This window comes from Pezoporus wallicus, unplaced genomic scaffold (genome assembly GCF_028554395.1).
Source record: "Pezoporus wallicus isolate ANWC-B61680 ecotype Strahan unplaced genomic scaffold, APGP_CSIRO_Pwel_v1 scaffold_6885, whole genome shotgun sequence".
Taxonomy (NCBI): domain Eukaryota; kingdom Metazoa; phylum Chordata; class Aves; order Psittaciformes; family Psittacidae; genus Pezoporus; species Pezoporus wallicus.
Genome location: NW_026638858.1, coordinates 2,692,205 through 2,714,866, shown reverse-complemented (window position 1 = coordinate 2,714,866; position 22,662 = coordinate 2,692,205). Strand labels below are relative to the sequence as shown.

General features: G+C 37.3%; 1 protein-coding gene across 1 annotated transcript in view; it reads left to right on the top strand.

The window, feature by feature from the left end:
* The first annotated feature begins 13,483 nt into the window (after window positions 1-13,483).
* Window positions 13,484-22,662, top strand: part of MUC5AC (mucin 5AC, oligomeric mucus/gel-forming) — a 53,291-nt gene continuing 44,112 nt past the window's right edge. Inside the window, exons 1-9 of the mRNA XM_057412819.1 lie at window positions 13,484-13,598; window positions 15,374-15,445; window positions 17,061-17,132; window positions 18,117-18,378; window positions 19,396-19,510; window positions 20,094-20,184; window positions 20,578-20,690; window positions 21,185-21,401; window positions 21,767-21,892. Of these exons, the coding sequence (XP_057268802.1) occupies window positions 13,526-13,598; window positions 15,374-15,445; window positions 17,061-17,132; window positions 18,117-18,378; window positions 19,396-19,510; window positions 20,094-20,184; window positions 20,578-20,690; window positions 21,185-21,401; window positions 21,767-21,892 (1,141 nt within the window). The 5' untranslated portion in view covers window positions 13,484-13,525. The remainder of the gene's footprint in view (window positions 13,599-15,373; window positions 15,446-17,060; window positions 17,133-18,116; window positions 18,379-19,395; window positions 19,511-20,093; window positions 20,185-20,577; window positions 20,691-21,184; window positions 21,402-21,766; window positions 21,893-22,662) is intronic.

The following is a 22,662-nucleotide window of genomic DNA, read 5'->3' as shown; positions in this document are numbered from 1 at the left end:
GTCCCTCTCAATAACATTCCTTCCTTCCAGCGTATCAACCAATCCACACAGCTTGGTGTCATTGGCAAACTTGCTGAGGGCGCACTCAATCCCACTGTCCATGTCAGCGACGAAGATGTTAAACAAGACGGGTCCCAACACTGATCCCTGAGGAACACCACTCGTTACTGGTCTCCAGCCGGACATTGAGCCATTGACCGCAACTCTTTGTGTGCGGCCATCCAGCCAGTTCTTTATCCACTGAGTGGTCCATCCATCAAATTGATGTCCCTCCAATTTAGATACAAGGATGTCGTGTGGGACAGTGTCGAACGCTTTGCACAATCCAGCGTTTAACTCCACCATCGTTTTTTGGTTCAAAATGGAGCTAAATTTAGTGACTGAGATGTGTTGATTTTTAAGTGAATGTAATTATGGAAAGAACCTGGGTCATGTACAGTGGCAAGTCAGATTTCTGAGGACTCTATTTACTTTTGCTTTACCATAGCTATCAATCAAAACATGCCTCTTCAGATGTCTGGCTCCCTGTTTAGTCAGTTAAGGATGAAGGGTGTGCTGTTCAGGGTCCTGTCCAAGGACCTGTGACAGACAAAGTAACATTTGTATCTTCTAATATGTCAAAGATGCCACCTGACACCCCCAGAAGTCATATGTAAACGCATGCTTTGCATATATGATGGCTGAGCGTGGCTTTCAGCTCACTATATTTAAACTCCTTATTGATTCTTTAAACTCCTTATTGATTCACAACACCCACGAGGAATAAATGATCTGTCTATTAACATTAGATTGATCGGGAGATGTCTTCAGGTAAAACTGCAATTTTGGTTTTTGCAGTCATTGCAGAAGCAAAAAGATTTAACCTTGCAGTGCTTAACGTGTGAAATTTTGGCTGAAAAAGAATTTCAGATTTGTAACCTGTATGGTTATGGTTATGTAGGATTGTTATCAAAAGACAGCCTGGCATTTATCTGGAATAAAAATTACATGGAAGTTCTGTACTTTGTTCTTACTGAACAGGAGAAATTTTTTTTCAGATACCTGCCTGCACAGCATAGTTTAGTATTAAATGTACATTTCTGCATGGAAACCAACCAACAAATGGTATTCTCTACTGTTGTTCTTGTTCTCCTAGACAATGGTTTGAACAGGCTAGTCTTTGTTTACACAGATGCCTGGCTCAAAGTTATGCATTTAGTATTTTGGCACCAGACAGAGTAACTGTTTGGCAGTGCTGTGCATTATCTATGACTGTGTACTTGCTAAATATTTTGTTAAAAATACTGTCTTGGTAAGAATCTGTTCTTTAATAGAAAATACTGCCATATACAAACATCACAGATTTTGCACTAATAACTAACAGAATGGGAAATTACCAAGAGACAAAAATCCTACAAATTAATAATCCATTAAACTAACATAGCAAATTATTATTATATATTATACTAATACCACAAATCATTCTAGTTCTTTGCATGAACATGTAAATTTGTATCTGTTCTGGACATAATTCCATTCAGTGCTTCTTTCATGATTTGGATAATTGGATTTCTTGATGATACCAACCTTATCAGCATAAAAATTATCCAGATAAACTGGAAAAATAATCCACATTAAAAAAAAACCCAAACTATTTGAGATGTTGATTTTGGGTTGGCAAAAGTAACTTAGGAATTGCAGCAGAAATTAAATGCCCAAAGTCAGCCCGAAAAGTGGCATACAGTTTGCTGTAATTTTCAGTTAGCATGTTAGTAAAATAGCATCATATTACTTCCATTCAGCTACTCTCAGTTTACCATTGAGTAAGTTTGAAACTCTTATGCTTCCAGAGGACTGCTGCACAAGGATGCTCTGGATGATTTCTAATAAGGTTGAAGCTGCCAGGCTTACTAGAAAAAAATCTCAAATCAGACTTCAATCTGTAACTACCAGTGATTCTTAGAATGATTACATTTCCTGCTAGCAGTAGCAGAGGGTTGGGAACCACCATTAGGTTTACGGTTATCCTCAAATAAAGCAGTCAAGGATATACTAATGAGGCCTAAAGTGTCACATGAGGAGTAATTGCCAGTAAGCTAAATAACTGCATTCATTGTAAGGGTAAACCTTTTCTTTAAGCTCAGAGATGTTAACTGCAGATTATGGTAGTGACACATAAAGGAAGAAGTCTGTTCATAACATGTCCAGTTCAGCTCAGGCCCTCTCAATTGCATTTCCATAAGGTGCTCTTGTGGCTCACCTTAAGCATTGCTGCAATGCCTTCGAGAAAAAGTGTGCTGTAAGCAAATCTCTTTTGTGGCTGTGGCCACTGTAAGATGCAACATCACCATTCTGCAAGATACTACTAGCAACTATAATTCCTTGCACTTTTCCTTCTTTATGCCCCAAAATTCTGATGAGAGGGACATAAGAAAATTCTCTGCACCCCTGCTAGGGTACAACCTGTGGCAGCACTTCCATCAAGCAGAGTTTTAATTCTTTGTGGTTATTGGAATGAAGAGAAAAATCAGTGTAGAGGAGATATATATCTGGAGCTGTTCCTCCAATTCTGTGTATCACACCATTTCTTCCTGGTTTGAATAGGTGCATGTCAAGAAGGCTGCCAACGATAGCATTGTTTCAGGCTTCCAGTATTTCAACAAATACTGTTTTCATACTATGAAGTATGGCTCTGACTTTTAAGTGCCTTGTTTTCAGGGGATGGCAAACGGAACAGCAATTGAACTTCTGCAGCCAGAGTGGGCACTTAAGATCATCATGAATGCCATAGCTCTGCCCCTAACCTCTTCTTAGCACTTAGCCTGTCATCCTGTTATTAAATACTAAGCTTTGTTATACACAGCCCTAGACAGTGGCTGAGCTTGTTGTGTATTTAAGATTTTAATGGGATTTGTCTTGGCTAATCTTGTATGTTGGAACTGTACAATATAAAAGTGTCATTGCTCTTTATACAGGGAAAGTGTCCTTAGACCCATTTATTTATGTATTCATTTAGTATTCTCACTCTGACTAGGTTTCTCAGAGTTTCTACCCTATCCCTTTATTTACCAAGGTGGGAACCAGTGCAAATCCATCCTTTCTGTGCCTCTGATTTTTAAACTTCTAAGATACAAGACAACTGCATATCTATTTTCACTTACCACACGCACACACACAAAAAAAACCCCAAACCCAAAGCCCACATTTTGCAGCTTAGAAGTTAGGAAGACTCATATTGAGATCTCATTTGGAGTATTGTGTGCAGTTCTGGTGTCCTCAACATAAAAAGGACATGGAACTGTTGGAACAAGTCCAGAGGAGGGCCACGAGGATGATCAGGGGACTGGAGCACCTCCCGTATGAAGACAGGCTGAGAAAGTTGGGGCTGTTCAGCCTGCAGAAGAGAAGGCTGCGTGGAGACCTCCTGGCAGCCTTCCAGTATCTGAAGGGGGCCTATAGGGATGCTGGGGAGGGACTGTTCATTAGGGACTGTAGTGATAGGACAAGGGGTAATGGGTTAAAACTTAAACAGGGGAAGTTTAGTTTGGATATAAGGAAGAAGTTCTTTCCTGTTAGGGTGGTGAGGCACTGGAATGGGCTGTCCAGGGAAGTTGTGAGTGCTCCATCCCTGGCGGTGTTCAAAGCCAGATTGGACAGAGCCTTGGGTGAGGTGGTTTAGTGTGAGGTGTCCCTGCCCATGGCAGGGGGTTGGAACTAGATGATCTTAAGGTCCTTTCCAACCCTAACTATTCTATGATTCTATCATTCTATATTCCAAGTCCATGGAATTTTCCCCTAGCTTCTCTAGTGGAAAAGTAGATTGTCAAAACAGATTGCTTATCTTGATGGACCATCTCCCAGGATCACCGAATTCGGTGAATTGCACAGCACACAGATAATCATTACTTCCTCCAGACTCGAAGGAAAGCTGAGCAAAGGTTTTGCTTTTGTCTTTGAGAACAGCATAGTAAATTTTGTGGATAACTTCAAAGAAATCCTCAGTGGGCAAAGTTTTACTGAATATCATGATATTTTATATGTTAGATACACTGAAACCTCTTTCTACTACCTAAGAATCTAAGCTATTATGTTGCATGAGAGAATATGCACAAAATTTGCATTATAAACTCTTAGTAATGCTGCTAATTTCAGCTTGGAACCACTAGAGAGGAAAGTGATTGCAGTAAGAAAATACCTTGTATTTCCTCAGCTAGCTCGGTCAGCGTAAATAACAGTGAATTCATGTGAACCATGAAAAGCTGGTTCAGATGAGGGTCTAGCCTGATGGAGCTTTGACCCATAACATACATAAATAATTGAGTAATTACCAAGTGTTACATAAATTGTAAGATAAAATACAAAATCATTTAGGCCTTTTGATACACAGCAGTTACAGCAAAGTTGAAATACACCACAAAGCCTATATTTCAGTATGCTGAAGTGACCATTGTACAGCTCCAACGTGCTCACAACATCCCTGGTTACATGCAACCCAAGCAATTCCTAACACACAGAATGGCTTTTCTCACTTTCTTAACCTACAGGCAGTATTTTGTCTCGATCTGATCCATCCTCACTTGCTGTGGGACAAAACTGGACTGACTTCTTGGGATCTGAAACCCTCCATGAAAAACAAGGCAGTCAAATTTCTTTTAGCCAGATTTTAACATCAATCTTTTGGCAAACTGACTTAGTGCTCAGCTGGGCAATGCTTCAGCTGCTGAAGTATGCATGCTTCCTCCACTTGACTCTTCCCTTAGAAAAATAAGACTGTAATTTATCAATGTTGACTATATAACAATCGGAACAGCTTATCAACGGATACTGACAATTCTCTGTCACCTGGAATTTCTGAGCCAAGAAGGTATGTTTGCCCCAATTATTTACCTTAAATCAAATGCAAATTGGTAAATTACATGAAAAAAAAATACAGGATAAGAAGTGTATGAGAGGGTAATCTGGGTTACAGAGGAGGTTTGATTCAACAAAAATGATCACAATGATCTATGATGGCTTTAAATCTTTGAGTCTTGAATGTACTAAAAGTTGCTTAGAGTATCATTGAAAGAGCATTGAACTTGCATGAAGGTTCACTTCCACACAGCTCAACTGAGTTATGCTGAAATACTTGGAAAGTACACCAGCATAAGAGACTTAAGTTTCCCAGAGCCTTGAATTCAATCCAAAACCTGTTAGAAAAGAAAGCGCTCCCCACCTGTTTGCAAGAATGATTCAGAGAGAACAAATGAGCATACAAAGGAGTTCCAAAACTGCAGGATCCACACCACAAAAGCAAACTTACTTTTCCTGTTTCTCTACTTATTGGACAGAAACAGAAAATGGAGATGGACAGCCTTCTGGGTTGTCGTTGTTTCAGAAAGCTTAAGAGTACACTGCTATGAAACACATGTCAATTTTTCATATTTTTTTCAAAGAATTGCAGTAGACTAATTAATAGATCATTCTTGCAAAGACAGAAAAAATGTCTTCTCGTTTAATGACAACATTTTCTCTATGAAAAATGTTATTGCATTGATAAGGCTAATAACAGAAGACAACCCTTTGTGTCAATATTAACCTGAGATAAACTTCAATAAGAAACCCTACTTCACTTTCAGTTTCAAAACAAGTCAGCCTTTTGCAGAAATGTGTTTTGCAGTCATTTCCATGATCATGTAATTAATTCTACAATGAACAAACTTTCTTCAGATCTTTTCAGCATCCACTGCATAGGTTGTAAAACTGTCAGTTCAGATCTGAATTTGATGCATTCATTACTGTACATCTTACTTGCTCTAATGCAGTGTTTTCTATCTGTAGCGTCCAAAACACTTTTTAGAAACAGTAACAATGTTCTTATTTTATTGAAGGGAATGAATAAGTGTTTGGCTTAGTTTGAGTAAACAATCAAAAGACATTCTAACACAAATTACTCATGTTCTATCAGATACCATACTGTCAAAAGGAGGAAAAAAGAAGACAAAGAACTGACAGATGAGTGTTTCCCTAAAGCAATATAAGCAACAGATAAATATGCTTTGTTCTGTTGTACAGAAGGAATCACGGCTCTTCTACTCTGTACCTGTATAAAGGCTTCAGCCCACAAGCATGTATCAGAACTAACCCCATACAGGATAAGTAAGTAAGTCTTAAAATAACATAATGTAGGACAAAAGTATCAGGAAGATAAAATTTGACCAAAAAAAATCCATGTATTCTACCTTACCACAATGATGTCTGTATCGAGAGACAGATGAGATACAAAAAATTGATCAAGTGTTTGAAATCTATACAAGCAAATGAAAAGTCAAATCTAACCTCTAGAAATTAAATACCATTTTTATTTTGAAACCTAGATGAATTTGCACTGTTCAGGGAATCTATAAATATAATTATTTTCATTTCTAGTGTGACCATAAACAGTTTATAATTTAGTTTTACCTTCCGAATCAGCAGCTCACCAAAATCTGCTTCAGAGCTAATGTCTATGTGGGATTTTCTCTCTTCACTTTATTATTAATAATGCAGACTCTGCCTTCATTCAGTCATAAATATTGTTAGCACTGGAAGGAGCTGCAGAGTTATATGTACTCTATCAAAATTAGAGAATGGATACAGTAATCACTACCACTTTAGAACATCATACTCTACTGAAGGCTGTTTGACAGTTGAACTGCCATTGGTATAATTTTCCTGATTATGACAATAAAAAGGAGTAGAATCATCTTCTACTCATCCATAACTCTGGCAATCATTTCAGATGAAGGGGGGAAATTTCAGCAATACAGTTCTTATGCATTAAACATGGCCATGCAACACCAGTTTTCAGTTATTTGCAGCAACTGATGAAAGCAGATAAGGATTTTCATAGTTTTCAGATCAATAAAGTTGAAAATTGACTATAAAAGAGGTCAACAGGCAAGTCATCCACTGACATATTGAATGTTCAATACAGTACAAATCTAGCTGCTCAAGTTTGACAGCATTCTTGTTTTATATCACACTTTGGCATTCCAAAATGATAAGGAGGCTGACAGCTCAGCTTAGCAAACCATGCAGGTCAATTAGTAACCTCCAGGATGCATACTTAGAGTATATATCTAAAGCTCACACTTTATGATAACTTACAACAGAGCTCAGAGAAATGAGAATTTCTCATGAGAAGTTCTCCTCTACTCATTCAGACTCAACAAGGAAACATTATTTACATAATGAGTATGAGCTAACTGAAGTTGTAATGTGCCATCTTTGTGCGTATGCAGTATTGCACAATCTCTAAGTATGTGATTGGGTCCTGCTGCTCTCCACTGGGTTTCTATTTCACTGGGTGCACATTAAGCACCTGCTGTAAGTAAGGTGAACCCGGATTTGAGGTTGAAATAGAACATGTTGTGAGTGTAAGAATTTGGCTGCTGTGGAATGAAATGTGGAACTTAGATATCACCATGTTGAAATGGATTCAGTTTCTTCTTCAATTTGAATAGTTCTTTTTTGATGTTGTGCTTATCTTTTTGAACTGCAATTTCCACATTCCTTTATTTGTTTTCTTTTAGATGCTGTGCTGGATACTTCAGCATCTCAGTTGCTGTGGGACATTCACAGTTCTACCTGAAGTCTACTCTCTAAACATGCACACTACCAAAATAAAATTCAGTACTTTGAAAAATCAGTCCTAAGAGTGTTAAGTCTGTTCACCCCAAATTCCTGGATACCCATAACTTTTCTATGCCTCATCTAGCAACATGTAAAACAAAGATAATGAATCCCAAGTATTTCAAAACATATTTTCAAGAGCAATACGTTGTTATGGATGAACTTCTCAGGTACTTCAGTGATGGGCACCACAAAAAAGGGATGAATTGAGTCTATATTCAGAGTAAGGTTTGAATAACACATGGTAACAAAGTGCTAGGACATATAGTTAAAAATAATTGAACGTGATGTAACAGAAACTTTAATTATTACAATGAATGGCAATATCTGAATTGAAATACTAAAGAGGTCTCTGCTAACTTTTATACCACAGCTATAAATATAATTAGTTTCTCAGAGTCTTGAATCATAAATGGACTAAAGAATTTTGTTTCCTTCTCTATGTTTGTCTGATTTACATGCATTTGATTATATCTTCCATGCACTTTTTGCATAAAGAAAGTCTGCTATGGATTTAAACTAAGAGTATATTTGCAAGGATCCAGTGGAGGAAGAACAGTAGAGCTTCCACTAGTAACAGGACTTCTGACAAAACTCTCTAGTGGTAGTAATATGTCCACTTCTTACACAGTCTGTTGTTTATACTATTAAAAATGTACATGAGTGTCATTCCACAGAGTTATGTCCACCAGAGCATTCTAACATTGATGTTTTTGAGGTTGTGCATCACTAATTAACTTCAAGGGTTTAGCTATACCGCTCACCTCAGCACTCCATTTCACCCATTTTTCTACTAGTTGTACCATTTATTTCTCTGAACCTGCAAAAAACCAATTTCTTCTTAAGACTAGCTTTTGATTTTGGGGCACTATAGAACTACAAAAGAGAGTCCAGCTTTCAGGTTGCTTTAGCCAATGCTGCAATGACCATACAGCACAATAGAGGCCAGGGGAGGGATTATCAGGTCAGATCCCAAACACAATGTTGCAGTGTCAGTGCTTCAGATAAAGGCAAATTCTCTCAGGTGCAACTTCGTATCAATGTAGTAACACTATTTCCTAGTATAAATTTACCTTGGCTGTTGCTAGCAGAAGGATCTCTGCAACATACACCACTGCACAATGTAAATATGTCCTCAACTATGTGTGTGCACATCAGGTTTTTTAGTCTATAATACCATTTGCAAATATTAGTATGCACAGTTGTGGTGTCTGTGTTTACAAGCTATAAAGAAAGAGGCTTAAGTGTTTATCCCCTTTATACACAAATATATCCTGGACATGTTCAGACAAAACAGAAACCTTTCTCTAGATCCCATGTTCATCCTCTTTATGGTAAAGGATACACACTATTTTTTCTGCAGAACCATTTCTTACTCTGATTATTGCACATCTCTTTCTGGTAAAATTGTCTGTAAGATTTCTTGGTTTGTGTATTTGTTTGTTGCAGAACTTAAATTTGAAGTGACCGAATGAAGGAGATGTTTAAAAGAGCAAGGACAGTATCATCAAGCTGCTTAGGTGCCATGAAGTTCATTTGTGATGCCAGTTAAAAGATTTATATCAAATTATAATCACGGTTTTTAACTGTGCATTCTTCATTTTCTGGACAATCAGCTTGAAACACTGAGACTGAATCTGCAGAAGTGCTGAGCATTCAGTTACTGCCAAAACCAATGAGAGTCATATTCTATATATATAGCATTGGATGTAATGCCAAATACTCTGAAAAAAAACCCAAACCAACAGATCCTGAGCTGTCTTCAACTGGGTATGTCAGGAAGAAGACAAATGACACTGAAGGAAGGAGAGGAAGAGAAGAATGCAAAGCAACATTGACTGCAGGTAAATCTGAAGCAAAGAAACTAATGATACAGACGGCAGAAGCAGCCAGTCAGGAGAAGGGTTATTTCATATACAAAAATCCTGGGATTCCTTATGCAAAAACATCCTGAAATTTGGCACTGGAGTGAAAGAAAAGGTATGAAGGAAGGTATGGGCTAAAACAACACTGTTCAATGTCTGAATGTTTTTTTACAGGGAAAACCTCTCATAACAGTGGAGGGTTATTCTGAGAACTTGTGGTAATCTCACGTTATTGTGATAATACTAATTCTATTGTCCACTTGACACAGTCTACACCAGTCATGACATTTCAGATCTTTCCCAGGAAAAGGAACTTGGTTAATGTAAGAGCATGGGTATATTTGACATGCAATATTTATAAAATGAGGTCTCAGCACAGGACTCAAAGATGTCCTGTGACTTAATTGCTTCCCAAACTAAAACAGTTGAATAAAATCAGAGATGTTATGCACAATATATTTTACTTTCTGATCATACTGGTATAAACGAGCTTCTTATGCTTTAGCTAGACAGCTTCTAATGCCTGATTTAACTAGTTATGCTTTGCTGGATTCTTCTAAATGACACTGCAACCTTTGGAATTAACAGATAATGGAAATAAAACCAGAAATGAATTCTAATCATATTACATATTACCCATTTTACAATAAATCACAGAGGCTGCAATGGACATCAAAGCTCAGTCCTCTACAATGTACAATGTAAAAGACAGCAGGAGAACTACTCATGGTGATAAAAGAGGGTTTCAAATCTTGGGTATTAATGTGATTTGATTTTCAATTAGTTTTATCCAAGCATTTTGAAGTAAACGAATGGAACAATAGTACCATGTTTGACTAATAAAGGAGTTTTATTCTTATTTTAGTCTTTAAACATAGCTTTGCTTTACATAGACTATATTGTACCATACACCATATATATATAATGTAGGTATTTATAGATACCTATTTCGACTCTTTGAAAAGCAGTTCATCTTCACGTAATTAAGAGAACACCTATAATAAGTTAATCAACTTCTGAGTAAACAATGATCAGTTGCCTCATTTTTCACTAGAATTCTCCTCACTAGAAACTTCCAGATAAGGACCATGGGTTTGAGTGTGCACAGATCAAAAATTAAGGCCTATCAGAATGGTACAGCAGATAAATGCAAAGCCTAATGTCCCAGCACCAGTTCCAGAGCTTAAACTTGGCTTCAGAATTGGGCAAATGACCAACCAAAGAAAAGCCCAGCAAACAGATCCCTGTTAACTTGCATTTTAGCACTGGGAAAGAGTAAGTGACATAGTTTCTATCAATTACACAAGTTTTTGCCCTTCCCTCGAGATGAAGCTACTCCAGTACAGCAGTAGGTGGACTAGACACCTTCTGTGTGTCTCTATGAGTCCATCATTTTGTCTCTCAGCAATATAAATGGAGACACTGATTTCAATAATTACTGCACCTGAAAGTTAACCAGATTTTCTATGATATTTTATTTGATTCTACATAGAGGATGTATGAAGATATGATGGTCCATTTTCTATTACAAAGATCCAGTTTCAGAAATTGTGAGTGAGCTGCATAAATGATATAATCACCATGGAGAGACCACGTAAGATTAAAAAGAATGGATCTGAAAATGGTAACAATTTTTTACTAAGATATTTCAATCAATTTAATATTGCAGACACAGATAGAAGGAATACCATCCCATAAAAAAAAAAAAAAAAAAAAAAGAGAAGCTATAGAAAGAAGGGTCAGGGTTTTCAAATCAAATGCAATGTCAGAATAATTTATATTTTCAGTTAACATAAATAAAATGCATATATCAATAAACTGTTCAAATATATTGACAGTTTTGCTTATGCAGTTGACTGTACACTGGTTTAATCATAAACAATTACACAAATATAGACATGTTACTTTAGTCTTCAAAAAATACTCTCCCAAGTCAATCATGTAGGTCTATTGAATGAATCAGGGTGAAACACAATTTGAAGAGGAATTACTTCTTTGAACAATTAGCAATACTACTAAATTGATTTATCATAAATATGTGGAAAGCAGTTTTGCAAGTCTCGTATTTTGACACATTTTGTAATAATTTCTGGAAAGAATCAGCACACAATAATGGAAGTTCACACAGCAAGAGGATTAATTAATGAAGTAATCAAACTCCTGATTGAGTGTAAGGATAATGAGATCCACAACACATGAGAGATTTGAGATTTTCAGCCAAAAATGCAGATATGGGGAGTCACTTCTGATGGTGCCTTAAAGCTCAGTCAAAGGAGTTAAATTCAATTGTAAACCCGTTTCAGCCTAATTTGTGATGGCCACAGAAAGGGAATCATCACTAGTGACCAAAATGGGATCTTTGAGAGGTCACAGTACTTCTCTGAACATGCAGGAAATGTTAACCTGCGTATATAAAACCACAGCATAACAACTGTTGATATGAATTGATTTTTCAGTGGTAAGCAATGTAATGATTCATAAAGCATATTTTTCTTCTTGCCACAGAATCACTTAATAAGCTTAAGTGTGTTACCCAGCTGAGTTTTCAACATTAAATAATAGTAAGTTAAATTCTACAGACTTATATGTCAATAAAGTTGCCAGAAGTATAACTCATGACTGAAATTGACCAGTTCTCTTCCTCAACCCTTCCAATTTTATTTAGTTATATCAATTTAATTTAAATTTTAATAACCAATTCTACTTTAAAAATGTTCAGGAAATAGAACATCTTTTCTTGTTTCTGTTTACTGCTTAGGGGAAAAATATGCCTTTTATTTCTCTCAATACTGAAGTTACTTCCTCAAATAGAACTACTACAATGGAGAGAATACATACTATTTTTCAGAAAAGGAATCCCAAATGACCATTTAGTCTGTCTGTCCCCCTGCCCCAGGGTACTATCAACAGCACTTACACAATTCTTGGGTAGTTTTCGTAACCTATTCTTAAGATGGACAACCTTCTTGGGCAACCTATATGAATACTTCACCATCCTTGCAAAAAGAAATTTTCTCCCACTAACCTACACTTCATTCCCATTTTAAACCTAATTTTGTCTCGTCCTCTTGCCAGAGAATATGGAGGCCATCCTTACAGGAACTCTTTGATCCCATGGAGGATTGTGGGATCTGTCCTCCCACTGAAAGACAGTGTTTCTCTGCAGCCCAGGGTAACATACTATAAAAGGTTAATTCACTAAGGTAATATAGCTGTAAATAAATGTATTACCATATTCATAAAACATTTGTTCACTAACTGTTCCTAAGATATGGAACATTCCAAAGGACATTCCTGCAAATCAGTCTTCTTGTGTCTCAAGAGACAGCAATGACCAAGAAAATATCTTTTTTTCATTGTATATAGAATGAATCTATTTTTTTTATGATGAAATAACACCAGGAAACAGCTGAAGTACCACTAAAACTGCCCATATGAGAAGACAAATACAAGGAAAGGTCCATATCAATGCTGAAGGATTTTCACTGCATAGCTCTGTGTAGTGCTTGGCCTGTGGACCAATGCTGACCTTAGACAGTGTTTGATTTCTCCATTTTCACAGGCATAGTAGCGACATAGACAGGTGCAAAACTCATTGAAAACAATTAGTCAGATGGAAATTCCTTGGATTTTTTTTAAGAAGTAAAATTGCCATCATTTACCGTAAGTTCATGCTCAAAAGTCACTTAAAAATCCCTTCAATTTTATTTATCCCATAATATATAAGAGTTTCGGAAGACTAAGTCTGAGCAAAAATTCTTCCTTCTCACATCTTGACACTTCATCAAAAAGACCTGCAAAAGAAGACTCCTCCTAGAGTGCAAATATTGAGGGAATGTCAGAGCATCCTCTATTTACCCCTGCACCTGCAAAGGAAAACTAAAATGTCTGAAGCCCCACCTTTTAAGAACCTTGTGAAACAATCTGGGAACTGAGCCAAAACCTACTCTCGCTATATAAGGCTCGGGAACAGACAGGTAATTCCTCAGAGGCAGGTTGTTTGGTAGTTTCTACCGGACTTCCAGAAGATGGGTACAGGTGGTGGGACACGAATACCGCTATGGATATCAATAGTAGCACTTGCCTTCATACAGATAAAAGGTAGGAAGATTCACTTGCTTGGCATTTTTACTGTTTTAAAGAATTTATAACCTGCTTTGGAGTTTGAAACATTTTTTTCTGGGCTTTGTGAAGCTAATGAACCTGTTAGCTTTATGCAAGGTTTTCTTTTCTATAACAAATACTTTCTATCCTAAAGAGGAAAATAACTCTCTTGAAAGCTTATATTGTAGTCAATGTTCTCATCCTATTTTCTCCAGTTCAAATCATTAATAGCTCCACTCAGTTCAGTGTAACTCACTCAGAACTTAAACGCCCACCAAAATTCATCAAGATTTGCATTTAGCTTTTGATGTTCACTTCAAGGTGGTACAGCATTTCTAAATGCACAAACCAAAAGGTGCAAAAACAGTTCTAGGAGGCAAGAAATCCATGGAGTCTGTCTGCATGCATTATTATAAATTTTGTTTGTTTATTAGCTGATGATACAGTATCAAAAAAAAAAGAGTGATTTTGCTTGAAAAGCACTGGACAACAGATTTTAAAAGTTCATTTATTTGTACACATGAGGTTGCATAAAAGCTTAGAGCACAGGGTTGGTTTTTGATTGGGTGAAAACAAATGGAGTTGCCTTAAATATTCTAAGAGGGCATTAATACTCACAGATGAGTGGAAATCTTTTTACATATATTTCACCTGTTAGTTTCCCTTAAAGTTTAAGGCAAGAGTGTTAGGTTTTAGTGCATTTTGATATCAGACACAGATCCTATTGTATTATTTTACGTTTTTCCTACTTTCAGGTAGTTCCACACTAACTTATGTCAAAAAGTGGTAGTGTGAAAGAATAGCCCATCAAAAGACTAGCTGTAGCATTACAACACCATGCAATGGAAATGGGTATCTGAAAAGAATGTGGCGTGAGGCAGTGTTGGTACCATACAGTGTGTGGAGAGAGAAGCAAAAAGTTCTCTGAGGCTAGGCAGTGGACAAGAGAAACCCAGCACTGAATAGTTCATAGCTTAAGAACGGGCACAATGTGTCCTTCTAACACCAGCTGCAGAGCCACAGGTGGTGCAAAAAGGAAGGGACTTAAGGAGCTCTCTGCAGGTCTGATTTCAGCATTAGCTCCTCTAGCGGTGCTCCCCACGGACTGCCCTTGTAGGATGCAGCAGAGGGTGAACCTGCCTTGTTGGTTTTCTCCAGCCAGCACTGCCTCCCCTGCATCACCCTCTGATGAACTAAGCAGTGCATTAAAAGCCCCTCTGTCCCCTGCAGATTTTGTATGTATTCCTATTCTGATAGGAATACACATATTTTTCATTCCATCCCAGTGAAATGAAAATCAAAAGTCACAAATGTATCTACTGGAAAGATTTACTTTTTTTTTCTGTGTGGTTTTTACATTAATTTTCCTACTGCTGCTTGTTACAAAAAGTGCCTGAAAGTGTAAAATACAGAGTAACTGGCTTTCAGTAAGAGAGGACAGAGATTAGTCCTGTAACTCTAAAATGAATGCTTTCTGTACAAAAGAGACCTATTTTTAAAGCCGTCTGGCTAGACTAAGGGGTTTACTGATTCTTAAAGCACACAGTGATCATAAAAAATGAGAAAATGAAGCCCTTTTTCTGAAAAGCTTAGGAGGCATCCAGGGGCATTGTGACAGGTCCTAATGCAAATCTGACTTCCTGTACATTAAGATAACTTTGACAATTTTTGAGATACTGACTGTTACATGTTTAAACAGATATAATTGAGAAATGATGAGGGAACTCAAGAAAATTGTACACTAACATTTTCCTCCTACACTCTTGATGTAGTTCAAGCCCAGGATGATGAGCAACAAACAAAATCAAACTATGCTTCTCCATTGATCCTGCAGCGACAAAAAAGTAAGTACTTTCATGCTGATCTACTGCTAAAATTTTGTCTCAGATGAAATTGAGAAATAGTAAGATTACTAGAATCTTCTTATTCCTAGCTAGAACATACTTTCCCTTTTTCCCCCTGCCCCAACCCCCTCCAATAAAAAAAGGAGGGGGGAGAGGAATTCTCTGCACAACATACCCAATCTCTGACTGCTCTAAACTGGAGAACTTCCTCTGAGATACGGCCCAGTGGATCTAGGCTACTGATATGATACAGCTATCTAATCTTTAACTTAATGAAAAGTACATACCTTATATCTAAAAGTGTGTTTTCAGAAAAGGTGTGTGCATACATACATATCACCAACGTACTTAGATAGTAGGTAAAAAAGATACTTTTTTTTTTTTTATGCTCTGTCAACATGACTGCATTACTCATGAGAGAATAAGAAAACTGCAACTACCATAAGCATTAGAATAATTCAGCACTACAAAGTCATGCATGACACATAACTGTACAGAGCAAACACCATAACCATACACAGCAAAATAAGGGTGGAAGTATACAATGCTAACTGGTGTATTAACGGTGGCAGACTGAAACAATTAATGATTAAGACTGCTCTGCAATCTGTAATTTGTGAGGTCACTAGCTGGCAATTAAAATAGTGATAAAACCAAATTGGAAGTGTACCAAAAATTATTTAATAGTGAGTATATTTAATTATTGGAACAGATTGTCAAGGAAGGTAATACTTGCTCTGCCCCTTAAAATCCTTACATCAAGATTAAATGAGATTGTCTTTCTAAAGCATGTATTTGTCTTAGTGTTACTTTTTGTTCTACATACAGAAGCCAATAACTGATGTTGTACAATCTACAGTTTGGAAGTCATCAAATTCTATGATTTTGATATTTTCAAGGGAGAATCTGCATCAATTCCTCAGACTCTCATGTTAAGAAAATCACATTGCAGGTTCTCTAAGTATTTTATCCCTTTCATTGCTGGATCCAGAGAGATAACATTGGATTTGGACACAGAAAATTTAGGGTTGGATCCTACCAATAGAAGTCTTTGCATGAAAAACACATGATCAAAGTTTCCCAGAATTTAAACTGTTTTTAAAAAAAAAAAGCTGCTTAGAACTGGTTATGCAAACATACATGTCTCAGCACAAGAAAGATAAAAGCTTCATAAAATACCAGCTCCTATTTCTCATCCTCAGCTTCTAATATTCTTAAGTAACTTTCTGCTCCTATGTGTACTGAGAAGCAAAGGTTCAGACATAGACATTAGCTCCACTTTTTCTGCATTGCTGAACACTGTGCTTTAAGGATCACATTTCTGCTTTTCAGTTCAAAACTTCAGGGCCAGAACATCAGATGTGAGTCTTGGACAAATGATGGAAGAAAGTACTACAGCCAAAGAGCATTGTCTTTGGCATGTAGTTGTTAGTGAAATATACAGAAAGCCAGAACACAAAGCACTATGTAAATACCATCATTAAAGCTTTGTGGAAACTTACCCCTATAGTGTAGCTAGTACTAGGAAATGTTAGTCATTAAAGAGACTAGGTAATATCTATTAATTTTTTAGTATTTCTATTAAGATTAAACGTAACAATTTTTTCTCCCTTAGATTTTCCACCAGCTTCAAAATCCCAAGAAGTGACAATCATTCCACCATTTCAAAACACACTGAGATTAAAGGGTAAGTTAAACAATCTGTCATGGTTCAGATATTCACACAGGTGATCATGGAGTGAATGAAGAGATTAATAAATCATGTAATATCCTTCAGCATAATAGAACAGCATAATAGCAGAAGATCTTTCAGCATAATAGAATAAATAATGAACACGCAAATTAGTCATTTTATCAGGTAACAAGGATAATCTAAATGTGACCCTAGTACCCAGGCCTACATTTTGTTAATATGATGCAGCTGTTAAAAAATTACATATATCCAAATATAATACTTGGATAAATCACACACCATACTTCCATTAAAGAGAGGGAACTATTAAAGTGTTCAAAAGACTGGTGAGACACCTAATTTAAGGTATAGTGTACAATTCTGACTAGCCATGTTGAAGCAGAGTGAGTTCAAATCTGGAAGGATGCAGAGGGGGACTGTGAGGATAATCAGGAAGATAGGAGATCCTGCTTGTAAGGAAATAAGTACTGAAAAGAGTTAAGTGACTCCTATAATGAGTGGTGGGAGGAGCAGTGAGGTTAAGAGCAGAACAACCAGGCATACATGAGACAGGAATATGTTTTAGAAGATGCTGGCAAAAGTCTTCCAGCCATTTAAAGGGTGTGGCTATGAGTGGCCTTCCCTAGTAGGAGTACCATATAGTTTTAAAGTAACTTTAAACTGGTTTTATGGTGAAACTTTAGAACTTCATATATTTAGGAAAGGATTTATAGAATATTGCTGTCAGCAGAACCAGAGCACTGGGCACAGTGACCCAGGAGGTCTCTTCTGATCTTAGGCCCTATACTGAACTGAAAAAGTAACAGATTGATATACAATAAATAACAGATTGATATACAAAGAGTTCAACAAGAAGGAAAATAAAAGATAGGCTTTTGAACAGAGGCTAGTGGAAGAAATAGGAGGGGAAAAGCAACTAAAGGGAGGGTTTCTGCAGCAAATTACAGAAAATTCTTACTGTTTATTTTGAATCCACAGCTGGCAACCCTTCTCACAATGGCCGTGTGTGCAGCACATGGGGTAACTTCCACTTCAAGACCTTTGATGGGGACATCTTTTACTTCCCTGGGGTCTGCAATTACATCTTTGCATCCAACTGCAAATCTCCCTATGAGGACTTCAACATCCAGATTAGACGTACAACAGTGGAAAATGCTACCATGATCACTCATGTCCTCATGAAGCTGGAAGGAGCAGTGATTGAACTGACCCGCAGCTCTGTCCTTCTTGATGGCAAACCGTATGTTCATAACTTGAAACTGCCATTACTGTTCTTGCTCCCAGTAGGCTCTTTGAGCAAGCACCCCTTTCCCTCCTCTGATCTCACATTTTTCCGAAGCAGCTGAAGGGCTCAGGTCTTCCCTGAATTATCAACAAAAAAAAAGAGTGCCTGACTAAGCTAATTGCTACTTCTGAAGATTATCCCTGTGTCCAGTTTGTTCAGATGAGCTATATCCCTGACGCTGCCCCACTGTTACAATAATGTATGTTTACAATAGAGTCTATAAATTGTATTCAGTCAAAGTGTTAGGTTTTTACACTCTTTAGTTTCTACTTTACATTATTTCTACCAGAACAGGATCCTTGAGAGGAATTTTTGATGGCTTTCATCCTTGCACTGAACAATAGGCAGTTAAATAGTAACTGCAGCTTGTACCTGCGCTCATTTAAAATGAGCCTCTCTGGAAATTTGCTATGTAACAACGGTAGCACTGACTTTGGCGCAAGGTGTGAAACTTGCCCAAGAGGCTGGGTCAATACTTGGGCAGATATCCCACAGTGAGTTGTGTATGATAGCAGCTATGTACAGTGAGCTAGTCTAAAGGTTATCTTGGTACACCTTTGAATGGCACTCATGTCACAGAAAGCCTAAAGAGTCTATCCCTTTATTATCACCGACTTTAAGGAGTAAATAGCAATACCATGAATCACACTGACTGCAAAACAGAACCTCCCTGCAGTTTTCTGAACAATACAACTAAAGACATATGCCAACATTTTACCTAGCCAAACACCATTAACAGAGATAACCAAAGGAGCAAGAAAAGCAAGACCGATTAATTTGCACAATGAGAAGAAATTGTATAGAAAACAGACAAAACACTACTCACTTGGGTTGTCTGTATTTAGTTACTGTTCTAATTTCCTCACTTATGCATGTCAAAGCTTCTCAAAGAGAATGACAAAGGATATCAGTGTGGATATTCAATGGATATTCTGGCCCTACCTCAGCTGAATTACAGTGATCTTTCCCCAGGGTTCAGATGCCCTACAGCCATATGGGAGTCTTGATAGAGAGAAGTAATAGCTATTTGAAAGTTTCTGCCAAGATAGGACTGACCTTCCTTTGGAATGAAGAGGATGCCCTTCTGGTAAGAGAACATCCAAAATTTGGCAGAAGGCCTGTATTTTGAAAATAGGCTATTTACATCTTTGCAGTCTTAATCAGCCAGGCAGGCAGTTACTTTGGGATTTGTGTCTACTTTTAGTGTATTGCTCTTTCTTCCAGTCTTCTCCCAGTTACCCCCTTTTTTTTTTTTTTGTCCCACCAAGCTCAACTCACGTCATGCCTAGTGACATGGCTTAGTGGTAGACTTGGCAGTCCCGGGGTAATGGTTGGACTTGATTGTAAATGTCTTTTCCAACCTAGCTGATTCTGTGAATAGACCTCCAATGGTAACATTTCCACATCACAGTGAAGTACTCCCGATCGCAGACCTGGCAACTTTCTGATGTTCACAGCCCCAGGGCTAGGATAAGACCAAGCTTTTCTTGGCTGCCACTGACCTCTCCAGTGGTGCCTACCTTGTTACAACACAACAATCACACAACACAAGTCTGCACAGAATACATATGCCAACTTTTGAGTACATAAGCAATATTGATGTAGGCTGTGTTCCTAAAAATCAAGACTGACATTGCTATGAACTTAAGCTTTTTCCTCATTTCTTTCAGGTGGAACTAGATAAGAAATATGCCAATCAAACTTGTGGACTCTGTGGGGACTTCAATGGAATTCCAGTCAGCAATGAATTTATTTTAGAGGGTAAGTAATAAAAAGCATTATTAAGTATTGGTGTTCTGGTTTTCTTTCTTTCAACAGTATACTGTAACATAGTTGTGGATCATACTGATGGCAAAATTAGTGATACTTCTTTGTGTACTTCAATGATGTCAGGACTTTGAGATGTATTAGATTGCTTCCATCACTTAAATCTTGTAACACCTGCCGCATGCAACTTTCTATGTGTTTTCAGTAGTTAAGATCCAGTTCCTTGTATAACTTATTCACCCCCTTTTGCCTTTTCATGTTATAGTGATATTACTTGGTAATCATCACTCATGTCACAGCTGGTAGTGTCACAAATGAATATATCTACATGCAAAAGCTAGTAAAAAAAAGGAAATATTATTGTAATATTTGGACTGCTTTTTACAGAGACAAGGCTGACTCCCATAGAGTTTGGGAATAGACAGAAGATTGATGGACCCATAGAACAGTGTGCTGATCCTGTTCCTTCTGCTGTTCTAATGAACTGCTCAGCTGAATTTGTAAGAACCCCTCTCTCAAAAATCATTTTCTCAGTATAAAATACATTCTCTCTGTCTTTGGAGAAAATTTGTAGGAAATGGAAAAAATATAACATGAAAATGACTCAACAGCGGGTCCAGAGGGAAATTTTTTCTAAATTTAATTTTTTATTCTTTGCTAAAATGAATTCTAAAAAGTTTCATTACCCTTTAGAGAAGACTGGATGTTTTCATGAAAGAGAAATTCATTGAGGATCTCTTAATATAAAGAAACTGTATAATGCTTGGGAAACCATCTGAGCTGAAAGTAATTCAAGATACGGGAAGATACAGGAGTTAATCAAAGGAGTTCTACATGTACTTGCCCTATTATTAGACTTTTCCCTAAACATCTGCCTATAGCTATTGTTGGACAGGTTTTGGACCAGATGAACATTTGGTTTTTTTCTGCTACATGCCTTAACAATTAGTTTTTTATTTTCTAAACACTTGTTTTACTTTATTTACCCTCCTAGGCTTCTATCTGTGAGACAGTATTAACCAGTACAGCATTTACAAGCTGTAATGCACTTGTGAACATTCAGGACTACATTGAAACTTGCATACAAGACTTATGCCACTGTGATAGCTCTATGGCTGACTTCTGCATGTGCAACACCTTTGCTGAATACTCCCGGCAATGTGCTCATGCAGGTGGACAGCCTCTGAACTGGAGAACCTCAGAACTATGTCGTAAGTATCTTGGAAAGGGACTTTAACCTGTGCTTACTACCCATACCTAGTAACCTTCAAAGATGTGTTGGTTTTGTTTGTTTGGATTGGCTTTGTGTTTTTTTTTTTCACAAAGAAGCCATTTAAAAATGCATGCGATTTTCATTAAATCAGCTTTAATCTGAAGACTTCAGAAATAGGGAAGTTTAGAGGATTTTGCATTATTAATGGTTTTCAATATATATCAGAAAGTCTGAAATGTTGCGGCCTCCACTTGGATCAGGATTCCCCTTTATATCTTGACAGAAAACAACCCAAATTACAAATACTGTTTTCTCAACATTTCAAAGGAACAGTTGGCATTATAATACTCTCTCTACTTTCAGCCAAATCATGTCCTTTCAACATGCAATACCAGGAGTGTGGGTCCCCCTGCTCTGATACATGTAGCAACCCGGAACGATCTGCACTTTGTGAAGATCACTGTACAGATGGCTGCATCTGTCCTCCAGGCAAGCTTATTTCCTGCCCTTTTCTCATAACCAGAACCACCGTAACACCTGTACACATTTAACAACTTTCCTACTCTGTCATTCTCATCACATCACCATTGTTACTATCATCAAACTAATGACTACATTTCTTCTTGATACACAAGCGCCATTTCTATTCAGATTACTCAAACTACCCTTTTAAATGATAAACATGCCTGAGACATGTACATAATGACTGAACTGAGAATAAGATACTTCATCTCTAACAATAAGTATGTCTTCTATTCTCAGAACCCCATTCAGTTCAGAGAAAGTACATAATATGTAACCACATTTTACCTACAGTGATAACTCCTGGTATTAAAAAAGCTGTGTCTGGTTTCCCAAATTACCATACACTTTCTGTCCAGCGCTGCATGTCTAAACAAGGAGCTGAGAGAGCACTAGGCAGTGCGTAAAATCTGGCATCTCAAATTGTCACGCAAGAGAACTGAGTAGAAGTACAAGACAAACAACACAAATGTGTTCTCTTTGTGACATTTACTTCTGGGACTGAGAATTGTTGCTGTCGTGATTGACTCCATGGTAGGATCTTCACCTCTTGCAGCTCTTCTGCCCATCTTTCATAATGTCTTGCAGAATCCACCATCACCTTTTTTGTATAATTTCATTGACTTCTCTTAGATAATCCTCTGCCTTTGTGTATAGAACTATTTACTGTAGAAATAGTATATGTACTGTTACATATGTCCCTGGGCAATCTTACAAATGGTTTATATATTCCACCT